The following is a 12708-nucleotide window of genomic DNA, read 5'->3' on the forward strand; positions in this document are numbered from 1 at the left end:
AATAAAGCAAAACACTCTACTAGTCTGAAATACACACGGGCTACAAATTTATCCTTTTAACTCAATAAGTTTTTCTAATCCCATGTAAACTTAAAGATAGTATAATACAAATCCAGACTTTAGTAATTAAATAAGACAGATTTCCAGTTTTCAGTGAATACAGTTTTCCTTCACCTTTAGAGAAATTAAACCATTTTGTGATGTTTTGAGAATGCAAGAATTTATATGCATCATAAACTGCCTCTCGGTAGTAATTCTGTGGATGTTTATGTCATAATCTATTTAATTCCCAGTTACTACTATGATGTTAGAGCAAAGTCAATCCATTACATAAATGAATATTCAAGAAACTAGGTTATAAAACAACTCAGTAGTTGCTAGGGACTCAAACAGTGTGAAATTACACATCTTACTCCTATTCTCAGTAGCATCTGCTGGCTTTGCTAACCCAACCATCACTAAATATAAAGAGCCCCTCCATTACACTAGTCAGGTCTTAAAATTCCAGGCTGCTGGCCTTCCACTGGTAAAAATAAATTTACTCTCAGCATCTTTAAATTCAATTCTGCACCCAGTGATCTCCGGCTAGTGTAATGATGCTTCCCTGAATCTCTCTTTGGGGGATTAGAGACATGATTTTTTTTCCCTTCTTTTTTGCAGATTAGAAGTAGCAGAGTTAACAAGTAATAATAATCTTATGCTCCCACACTTATGTTCCCCCAAGGGCCACTTACAAGGGGTCTTCATAATAATTCATACCCAAAATGGCTACAGAGAAAAAGCAAACACTTGAGCTAAAAGAGGACCTCTTTGCATTCTCCACACTAATGTCCAACTTCATGTATTTAGACCTTTCATTTTCTCTTACCAATTCACTCAGGGAGGGCCCTAAAAAAGTTTATACATACCAACTGTATCTTCTTCCTAATTTCTGCTTTATTCTGTTACTTTTCATCATCTCACTCATAAATTCATACTTGAAATTTAAAAAAATCTATTTCCTTGGCTGGGAAATAAAACTGCATAATCTCTTCGTAGAGTTCTAGCTCAATCCTGATGGGGAATTTCCAGGAAGAAATGCAAACATAGTATCAGTTGGAAAGACTCTCTGAACAGGATGTATTTCTTTACAGACTGAGTCTGCTTTTACCAAGCACAGACCTACTCTTCCCCTATCAGGAGTTGAGTCTGAATTAAAGGCCTTACTCCCTTCTCAGAGGGTGGCTCAAGGACAATGATATCTAGGTCACCTGGAAATCTGTTACACAGAATTAGGGCTCTACCTCTCAGAACAACTAAATCATAATTTTTATTTTTACTGGTATCTGTATACACATCTCCCTACATCATAAAATCTCAGAACTGGTGGTAAATTTAAGAGCCACAAACAGAGATGAACCTTGGATACAATTATAACTGATAATGACTCTAGTCCCCTTCACAAATTCTTTATTGCTTATATGAATAGGTCCTCCTTAGGAGAATTTCTCATAAAATCATAAACTTCTTGTCTTAAAACAGACAAAAGCTAATTATAGCTGTAGGTGGTCGTGGAAGCCGCTGATAGAAACAATCCTTACCTAATCTGAGCTCTCCGAAGTTCCCACACCCTATCTTCTTGCCGACTCTGAAGTTGGGTCCCACCATAAGAACCCCAGAAGATGTTGAGGAGCCAGATGGTCGGGAACAGTGTGCACTCCTTTGTGCCATGGGTTTAGTTGTCCGTTGTCTTTCATCCTTCTCCCTACTAGGATGGTCCATGATCCTACACGACAGAGTCTTTGCACAATGAGTAGTCTCAGTCTGTCTACCTCTCTTCAATACAAAAGTATGTCCAAATAAACCGTAGTCAGAGAAAGGTAAGGAGATCTTTTGGCACCATATTTATGTTTCTAATGTATTTCCAGGAGATGAAAAACCATTGATTTGTTCTCGGAGGACACGTAGTCTGTGGATCTCAAGCATAGGAGAGTATTTTATAACCTAGGTAAAATCAAGAAAACATACAGTTACAAATTAAATTTTAAAACAAATTCAGAAAGTTACCACTAATTAGAATGGATCCTATCCAAAAATATACAAAGTGGATAGCTTCCTGAAATGAGTTTTGGTTTTATATCCTCCAACAGTTTAGCCATCTGGACGAGTTATTTATCTGGTAACATCAGCTCAGTTGGCTACAGACCATGGCGGCTAAGGGAACACACAAGTCTTTAAAAGAAAAGGCTGTCTCCTAGTACTGTGCATATGACCCAAAAGAAAGCTATTTGCTCTCTCTTTCATCACTGGCTTACAGAAAAATAGAGTGGGTTAAGCCTAGTTAAATAAACTGAAGACAATTAAAAGCACTTCCTTTAACTTTGGACAGAACCTGTCAGAAATGAAGCTACATACCATCCTCCCCCTCCACCCCCACCATTTACCAAGCACTGAGGGCCACAACACAATCCAAAACAAGTTACTGATTGACACAGACTACTTCTGTGAAAGACTTTCCAAAACCCTAGTGGTACTAAGCATTTCTAGACTAAAGCTTTGTAAAACTCAACTCTTGGTTTACTTTTCACCGCAGATCGAGTATACAGTGACAGAGTCATGAAGCAGATCCTTTGTACAACTCCAAAATAAAAATAAAGCTGAGAAACAAAAATCTTAAATAGAATTAATCCCTACCAGATTACATTCCAGTATCTTGTGGTACAATTCAGGACTAAGCCCAAGACAAAAGTCTAAAATCAGAGAATTCTGATGCTATTTTTCATAAAACAGATAATCTTTAACAACAAAATTCTGTTATCACCAATCACATACAAGACACATGCTCATATTTTACTTTCAGTAAATATTTTCCTTGAAATTTTAAGAAAAAAGAGAATTAGGACAACTGCTTGGTTGTTACAGCATGTATAAAAAAAAGCCAAATGTCTGTATTATAAGCTTCTCATGACATCTTTAATCCATGACTACAGGGAGAAGGACAAACCTGTTGAGTTGACTGTATAAATGGGCATATTATCCAAGAATAAAATCTATTTACTTCAAACAGTTAAAGTAAACTGTTTATGTTCATCTTTTTTGTCTGTTTTCTTTGCATTACTAAAAGTATATAATGACATTAGGCTTCTACAAAGCTAATCATCAATAAAATACATTTCTCTGAATTCAGGAAACAATGCATACATTCATAATGTATATCCTGTTAGAGACAAAACCAGGGTAATGAGAAGGTCAGTAATTACTTGGTTTCTACATGTACAACATTATGAATTTTTCTCTTATTTGCAATTGTATCTAGTCTCTTCTAATTACTTCGTTGTTTGCCAAAGTCCTTCAAACAATATTAGTAAGAGAAGGGAAATAAAACTTAAGGTGTTTTAGATAGTCCTATCTTAAATTTTTTTCTTTCATAATTTATTGTCAAGCTGGTTTCCATATAACACCCAGTGCTCATCTCCACAAGTGCCCTCCTCCATGCCCATCACCTACCCTCCCCGCTCCCATTCTGCCATCAGCTCTCAGTTTGTTCTTAGTATTAAAGAGTCTCTCATGGTTTGCCTCCCTCCCTCTCCCCAACTATTTTCCCCCTTCCCCTCCCCCATGATCCTCTGTTACCTTTCTCCTGTTCTACTTATGAGTGAAAACATATGGTATCTGTCCTTCTCTGCCTGACTTATTTCACTTAGCATGACTCTCTCGAGTTCCATCCACGTTGCTACAAATGGCCAGATTTCATTCCTTCTCATTGCCATGTAGTACATCAACTGATGAATGGATCAAGAGGATGTGGTTTATATATACAATGGAATACTACATGGCAATGAGTCCTATCTTAAAGTTTAAAATATTTTTTAATTTTTAATGTTTGTTTAATAATGAGATAGAGAGAAACAGACCATGACTTGGGGAGGGGAAGAGGGAGAGGGAGACACAGAATCCAAAGCAGGCTCCAGTCTCTGAGCTGTCAGCACAGAGCTGGACACAGGGCTCAAACCAATGAACCTGGAGATCATGACCTGAGCCAAAGTCGGACGCCTAATTGACAGAGCCACCCAGTTGCCCCTGGATAGTCCTATCTTAACTGGTACAAGTAGCGTCTATGTATGAGAAGCTGTCAAGCTACTCTTTCTTCCCTTATATTATAAATTTCTTTGAGGACAAGAAAAAGGAGTGTCTTAGCCTATCCAGGCAATTTTGAGCATTTGACTAACTCCCACATTTTTATAAATTATTACTACTACAATAGCTTCATTTATAAGATTTGGAAAACTTTCCTACCATCTTGTCTACTGCTCTTCATATTTTTCATATGTGTTTACTCGAACAGATGGAGGTTATTTTTATAATGCCTGTCATTATCTTTCTCCACTGCAGTTAAACTCATAAACATTAGGTGGAGTAATCACATACAGCCATCAGTATCCACGTTTACTTGCATGTATGTGTTAGAAAAACATATAGTACTTCCCAGGCTGGAAATCTGTAGAAAGTAAAAACTTGTGTTCAGCTGGGAAAAGAATGTTTTTAACACCTGCTTATAGCCCAGAAGAATCTCTTTACCTCCCACAAACGTGGACAAAAACCCTTATATGTAAGATACCAATTTTCTAATCTATGCATGGAACATGAGCATGGCCTAATCTATAACTATGAAGGATAAATAATATGTACTAGTACTTTTATATGGCACCTCTCATTTAAGAAACCGAACTAACTGAACAATTAAAATGTTTAAAATCCTATTTCTTTATCACTATCCACTGCTAAAAGTATTTTCTACTTCCCAATTACAAGATATTTGAGTCCTATCAATATAAACTCCCTAATTAAATTCTTGTATTTTAAGTTGCTATAGGGCCACCTAGATGGCACAGTTAAGCACCCAACTCTTGATCTCATCTCAGGTCTTGTTCTCAGGATTCTGAGTTCAAGCCCTGCTTTGGGCTCTCAGCTGGGCGTGAAGCCTTCTTAAAAGAAAAAAATGTTTTTTTAATTAAAAAAAAAAAAAGGAAGTTGGGGGCACCTGGGTGGCTCAGTCGGTTAAGCATCCAGCTTGGCTCAGGTCATGATCTCGCAGTTTGTGGGTTTGAGCCCTGCGTCGGGCTCTGTGCTGACAGCTCAGAGCCTGGAGCCTGCTTCCGATTCTGTGTCTCCCTCTCTCTCTGCCCCTCCCGTGCTAGCACTCTGTCTTTCTCTGTCTCAAAAATAAATAAACATTAAAAAAAAAAAGTTGCTGCATAAACACAAGGAGCATCCAATGTTGGTCCTTACATTAGAATGGCCGCTTAACTCTTCTGTCTTGTTTAAGGTCCGACTCACAACCTATGTCCACTGTGAAACCTTTTATAACCAATTCCTCATTAATACTTGGAGCAGCCCTGGGCATACTGTGTATACATTTGCCACTCAGCATGCAACAGATTATACTGATATGTACTCTAGTATTCAATTTGATTATAAGCCTTTGAAATTGAGATCTTGTTCTAGCTCCTTTCATTGCTTGCATATAATTGGTACCTAATAAATACTAACAATTATGATGGTCTTGCTTAACAGAAAACAGATTGTCAATGAGATAACCAAATATTTACACAAAATAGTACATGTAAGTAGAATCCTGATTAACCATCAGAATACTTAAAATTCATCTAGAAAGAAGCTAGTATTATTTCATTTCAACCCATTAGTATTAAGACAGGCTAGTTAGGATTTCCATTTCACACAGATATTATTAAATGAATTATTTTTAGTTACTAGCAGATAATATGAAAAAGCTCAAGAACCAGGTCAAATAGAACATCCAAGGTAAATCTTAAGTTATACTTTAACCAGGGTGCCTGGATGGCTCGGCTGGTGAAGCATCCAACTTTGGGTCAAGTCTTAATCTCATAGTTCGTGTGTTTAAGCCCCGCATCAGGCTCTCTGCTGTCAGTGCAGAGCCTGCTTCAGATCTCCTGTCTCCCTTTCTGACCTTCCCTCTCTCTTTCTCTTTCAAAAATAACATGGGAAAAAAAAGTTATACCTTAAGCTTATTTTTATTAAAATTTTTTCATGTTTATTTATTTTGAGAGAGAGAGCAAGTGCAAGTGGGGGAGGGCCATAGAGAGAGGCAGAGAAAGAATCCAAAGCAGGCTCCATGCTGTCAGCATAGAGCCCAATGTGGGGGTTGATCCCACGAACCACAAGATCATCACCCGAGCTGAAATCAATAATCAGACACCCAAGTGACTGAGCCACCCAGGAGCCCCATACCTTAAACCTTATCTTTTAAAAATGACTTCTAAAGATAGCTGTAAAAGATAAACTATATAGTTTTCTCCTTATTTTTTAACAGTAAAGAAAGGGGGGAATTCCACTTTCTTGTACCATATACAAAATAAACTCAAAACAGATTAAAGATCTAAATGTAAGACCTGAAACTTTAGTTAGAACTCCTGAAAAAAAAAAAAAAAAAAGAACCACAAGGAGTAAACTTTTGAATATCAGCTTTAGCAGTATTTTTTCTGGATCTGTCTCCTTAGGCAAAACAAACAAAAGTAAAAACAAACTATTGGAACTAAACTAAAAAGCTTCTGCACAGCTAAGGAAACCATCAGAAGAAGGAAAAGGTAATTTACTGAATGAGAGATGATATTTACAAATGATATATCTAAGAAGGGTTAATATCCAAAATATATAAGGAACTCACACAAATCAACACCAAAAACCCAAATAACCTGATTAAAAAATGGGCAGAAGACCTGAATAGATATTTTTCCAAAGACAAAGACATAAGAAAAGATGCTCAATATCACTACATCAGGAAAATGCAAATCAAAACCACGAGATATCAACCTCACACCAGTTAGAATACCTAGTATCAAAAAGACAAGAGGGGCAACCTGGGTGGCTTAGTATGTTAAGCTTCTGACTCTTGATTTCAGCTCAGGTCATGATCATGCAGTTCTTGGGACTGAGCTCTGCTTTGGTCTCTGCACAGAGTGTGAAGCCTGCTTGTGATTCTCTGTCTCCCTCTCTCTCTGTCCCTTCCCCACTTGCACTTTATCTCCTTCTCTGCCTTAAAATAAACAAATGTAAGAAAAAAAAAAACAAGAAATGGGGTGCCTGGCTGGCTTCATCAGTAAAGCATGCAACTCTTGATACTGGGGCTCTGAGTTCAAGCCCCATGTTGGGTGTAGAGATTACTTAAAAATAAAATCCTTAAAAAACAACAACCAAGAAATAACAAGTGTTGGCAAGAATGTGGAGAAAAAGAAACCCATGTGCACTGCTGGTGAGAATGTAAACGGATGTAGCAACTCTGAAAAACAACATGGAGATTCCTCTAAAAATAAAAAAACAGAAATACCATAAGGAAAACAAAAACACTAATTCAAAAAGATATGTGGGACACCTGGGTGGCTCAGTGGGTTGAGCATCCAACCTCTGCTCACATCATGACCTTGCAGTTCATAAGTTCAAACCCACTTGGGCTGGCTAATGTCAGCATAGAGCCCTCTTTGGTCCTCTGTCCCTCTCTCTCTCAAAAATAAACAAACATAAAGAAAAGAAAAGATATATGCTCTTTATGTTTTCTGTAGCATTATTTATAATAGCTAAGATATGGAAGCAACCTAAGTGTCCATCAATAGATAAATGGATAAAGAAGATGTGGGGTATGGGTGTGTGTATGTAATCAAATACTACTCAGCCATTAAAAAGAATGGAATCTTGCCATTTTGTGACATGTATGAACCGAGATGCTATTATGTTACATGAAGTAAATCAAAGACAATACCATAGGATTTCACTTATATGTGGAATCTAAAAAAAAAAAAAACAAATGAACAAATGAACAAAAAACAGACTCATAAATACAGAGAATAAACTGGTGTTTGCCACAAGGGAGAGGGATTAGGGGGATTAGCAAAGTAGAGGAAGGAGATTAAGAGGTACAAAATTCCAGTTATAGAGTAAGTAAGTCACAAGGATGAAAAGTGCAACATGAGGAACGTAGTCACTAATTCTGTAGTAACTTTATATGGTGACAGACAGTTAACTACACTTATTGTGGTGAGCATTTTGTAATGTATATAATTGCTGAATCAACATGTTGTACACTTGAAATAAATGTAGCATTGTATGTCAACTACATGTTAAAAAAAGGGGGAAGAGAAATTATATAAATGCAATAAGCAGATGTTTCTTTTTCTGGTAAATAAACTACTTGGCAATCATTTGTAAGTTATTTATTAAACATGTAAATGTTATGATAAATCTTTAGAAGCATACCAGCAAGTTCCTTTAGAAGCTTAACTCTAAAGTTTCTCTGAATTTAAGCATGCCTGATTTAAGAGGAAAAGTATTTTTTAAAGTATAACACTCCAGGGGTACCTGGGGGGCTCGGCTGGTTAAGTGTCAGACTCTTGGTTTCAGCTGAGGTCATAATCTCATGGTTTTGTGAATTCGAGACCTGCTTGGCTCTGGGCTGACAGTACAAAGCCTGCTTTGGGATTCTCTCCCTCTCTCTCTTTGCCCCTCCCCTATTTGCACTGTCGTCCTCTCAAAATAAATAAATAAACTTAAAAAAAAGCATACCACTCCATGTATTCTTTGTAATCAAAAGTTGTAATTCATTCAGGAACTGGTTTAACCCTTCCCAGAAGACATCACTTCATCACTTATGCCACATTTAGTGAATAAAAACAGATTTATACACATGGGCTTCCATGACTGGGAAATTCTAAATGCTCTCTGGTAGATTACAGAGTTATAGCTAGTAGTAAAATTAAAAATTCCAATTCATCAAACTGTGGGTAGGGAACCAATGCCAAATCTGCTGGCTTATGATAAGAGTTGAAGAATATGGCTATCTTCAGCCGTGGTCAGTGAAAGGTTTTCCTTCACAGATTGCTCTAGAAGATATCTTAGAGCATTCTATCACATTGAAATGAGAGAAACATGTTTCTAGTAACCACCACTCTGAGCCAACATATGAAAGAAACAGGCACAAACCAAGAGTTCCTCTGGCTCAAAGTCACTCTCTTGTAAAGTAGTAACAGACGCTTTGCGGAAGAGATAGACGTGGTCTTCTATCATGAATGAAATGCCTAAAGTGAATTTACTGCTTTACGGAACAGTATTTTGGGAAGCTGCATAAAGTCTAAAAAATGAAATCTTAGTATAAAATCACCAAAGACAATGTTTAAAGAATTACAGCTGTGAATCCTGTTAAGAGGAAAAACAAAACACTCAATTACTGTTTGTTATTTCAGATTCTCATATATTGGCACCATCAATATATGAGAATGAGGCTTGTAAAATACTTAAAATTTTTTAATTTTTCAAAAATGTTTTATTTCATTGTTGAGAGAGAGACAGAGTACAAGCAAGGGAAGGGCAGAGAGAGAGGGAGACACAGAATTTGAAGCAGGCTCCAGGCTCCAAGCTGTCAGCATGGAACCCAATGCGGGGCTCAAACTCACGAACCATGAGATCATGACCTGGACCAAAGACGGATGCTTAACCACCCAGGAGCCCCTGTAATATACTTAAATTTTAAAGCCAAAACACACACGGCCTTTGTTGACAGTCAAGACAAGAGACAAACATCTAAATCTCTCTCTTCTGAGATAACTTAGGATGAAATTGCTGAGAGGTGAAGGACTACTGGATCATACGGTAACTGTGCGTTTTAAGAGTCTCTGACGTGACCAAACCTTTCTGCTGTTCTTTCATCTACGACATTACTAGCTTTGGTGCTAAAGTTTGTGGCCTCTTAGCCACCAGTTTCAGCTTCAGATATCACTTCTCACACTAGTATCTAAAACAGAAATGAAAGTGCCATAGCAAAAGACTTCCTTGTCATGTATCTTCTTCCTGATAAGGATGAAAATTCTTCCCAGAGCCCACAGCAAAATTCCCCTCACGTCAAGCTGCCAACAGCACACGCAACAATAGTTGAAATTCCCACTGTAAGCTCCGCAAAGAATGAGATCAAGCCTGACCTCACCGTTAGAACACGGGATAAATTTCAAAAGCAGTATCACACCTAAAGAAGGCACTGAATAAATCCTCAGTAAAAATGACAGCTGCATATGTGCATGTGCTTGTACGTGTGTGTGCCAAAAGACTATCAAGTATTACGTAACAACAAAAAATTAACAGACAATTTAAGGACAAATGAGAGTCTTATAAGTCATTTTAGCTTAAAAAAAAAAAAGGGCACAGAAAGAACATCACTTTAATTAACCTAACAAACGACCAAAATTGATTTATTTTAGCCATAGTACATTATGGGACTGCTATTAGTAAAGGGAAGAATAGTGTCTATAGATCCTGATACTATTACTGTTTCTCTTTTTCATAAATTCCAATTATTAATGTTTCCCATTCTTTTTTTTTTAATACTTATTATTGAGATAGACAGCATTGAGACAGAAAGAAATACAGCATGAGTCAGGGATAGGCAGAGAGGGAGGGAGACACAGAACCTGAAGCAGGCTCCAAGCTCTGAGCCGTCAGCATAGAGTCCAACTCAGGGCTCAAACACACAGACTGTGAGATCACGACCTGAGCTTAAATCAGACACTTAACCAACTGAGCCACCCAGGCGCCCCAAATGTTTCCCATTCTGACCACCCTACCACTCACTGCTCTGTCTATTCTCATCTAATGATTATTTTTTGTTTTACTTTAAGATCATGCTCTTGGCAATATCAAATATAAAATATAGTATTAACTATAGTCACCAGGCAGTATATTTCATTGCCAGAACTTATTTATCTTATCACTGGAAGTTTGTACAGGAGTCTGCCCATGTCCCCCTTAACCATGGTTTCAGTTACCTACGGTCAACTTCCATCCAGGCACAGATAATCTTCCTTCTGCTATATCATCAGAAGGTCAAGAAAAGCCTAAGACTATGTCATAATGCCTGTGTCATTCACTTCATCTCATCAGGTAAGCACCTGATCATCTCACATCATCACAAGAAGGGTGAATGCAGTACAGTAAGATTGGCAGGAGGAACCATATTCACGTAATATCCATTACTGTCAGCTATTGCTGCTCATCTCTTACTGTGTCTAATCGCAGGTATGTATGTATAGGAAAAAATACAGCATATATAGGGCACGGTACTATCCATGACTTTAGGCATCCGCTGGGGGTCTTGGAACTTATTCCTTACAGATAAGGTGGAGGACTACTGTACCTCTATTACTACTGTAACCACATTTACAACCCTTCCCACACCTATTCCTACATCCTGCCTGCTGCCTCAGGTAGCAGCAACCTGCTATTCGGAGTTCAGGTTTTTTACATTCCATACATGTGAGATCATATAGTATTTTCTCTTTCTCGGTCTTATTTCACTTAGGATAATGCCCTCAAGGCCCACCCACGTTGCCAGTATTTATTTTTATGGCTGAACACTACATGTGTGTGTGTGTGTGTGTGTGTGTGTGTATGTGTGTTTGTTCACTTATCTGTTGATGGGCACGTAGCACTTAGGCTGTTTCCATGTCTTGGCTATTGCACATAATGCGGCAATGAACATGGGGGTACAGTTATCTCTTATTTTAAGTTTCTTGAGAAACTTTCTTACTGTTTTCCACAGTGGATATACCAACTTACATTTCCACCAATAGTGCACAGGGTTCCCTTTTCTCCATATCCTCACCAACACTTGTCATTTCTTATCATTTTGATGACAGCCATTTTAACAGGTATGAAGTATTACTATATTTTGATTTGCATTTCCCTGGTGACTAATAATACTGAGCATCTTTTCATATACCTGCTGGCCACCTGTTTGTCTTCTTTGGAAAAAGGTCTTTTCAGTTCCTCTGCCCATTTTTAATCAGACTTTTTGATTGACTTGTTTGGATTTTTTTGTACATGTCAGATATTAACTACTTATCAGATATATGATTTGCAAATATTTTCTCCATTCAGTAGGTTACCTTTTGATTTTATGGATGGCTCCCTTTTCTGTGCAGAAGCTTTTTAGTCTGATGTAGTCCCACTTGTTTAATTTTTGTTTTTGTAGCCTTTGCTTTAGCTAACTAAAAAAAAAAAAATCACTGTTAGGACCAATGTCAAGGTACTTACCCCTATGTTTTCTTCTAGGAATTTTATGGTTTCAGGTCTTACATTCAACTCAATAATCAATTTTGAGTTGATTTTTGGGGTATAAGACAGGGGTCCAGTTTTCCCATCATCATATATTAAAGAAACTATCATTTCTCTATTGTATATTCTTGGTTCCTTTCTTATAAATTAACTAACCATACATGCATGGACTTATTTCAGGGATCTCTATTTTATTTTGTTCCACTGGTCTGTGCCTGTTTTTATACCAAAAACATATTGCTTTGATTACTATAACTTTGTATTATAGCTTGAAGTCCAGAAGTATGAACTTTTTGGTTCTTTTTCAAGATTGTTTGACTATTGGAGTCTTTCATGGCTCCATACAAAATTTTAAGATTTTTTTCTATTTTTGTGAAAAATTCCATTGGAATTTTTTTTTAATTTTTTAAAATGTTTTATTTATTTTTGATACAGAGAGAGACAGAGCATGAGAGGGGGAGAGGCAGAGAGAGAAGGAGACACAGAACCAGAAGCAGGCTCCAGGCTCTGAGCCAGCTGTCAGCACAGAGCCCGACGCGGGGCTTGAACCCACGAACGTGAGATCTGACCTGAGCTGAAGTCGGAGGCTTAACTGAC

The 12708-nt window shown here is 37.5% G+C and overlaps 1 protein-coding gene across 10 annotated transcripts in view; it reads right to left on the bottom strand.

Annotated features, from left to right (window-relative positions):
* Positions 1 to 12708, bottom strand: part of CSNK1G1 (casein kinase 1 gamma 1) — a 169476-nt gene that overhangs the window by 106836 nt on the left and 49932 nt on the right. For 8 of the 10 annotated variants that reach the window (XM_029952032.1, XM_029952029.1, XM_029952031.1 and 5 more), the window contains one exon: positions 1581 to 1983. In XM_029952032.1, the coding sequence (XP_029807892.1) occupies positions 1581 to 1761 (181 nt within the window). In that variant the 5' untranslated portion in view covers positions 1762 to 1983. Of the gene's footprint in view, positions 1 to 1580; positions 1984 to 10823; positions 10854 to 12708 lie in introns of those variants that run through there. The other 2 variants (XM_029952026.1, XM_029952028.1) reach the window with 2 other exon arrangements.

Source organism: Suricata suricatta, chromosome 9, assembly GCF_006229205.1.
Source record: "Suricata suricatta isolate VVHF042 chromosome 9, meerkat_22Aug2017_6uvM2_HiC, whole genome shotgun sequence".
NCBI classification, from domain to species: Eukaryota; Metazoa; Chordata; class Mammalia; order Carnivora; family Herpestidae; genus Suricata; species Suricata suricatta.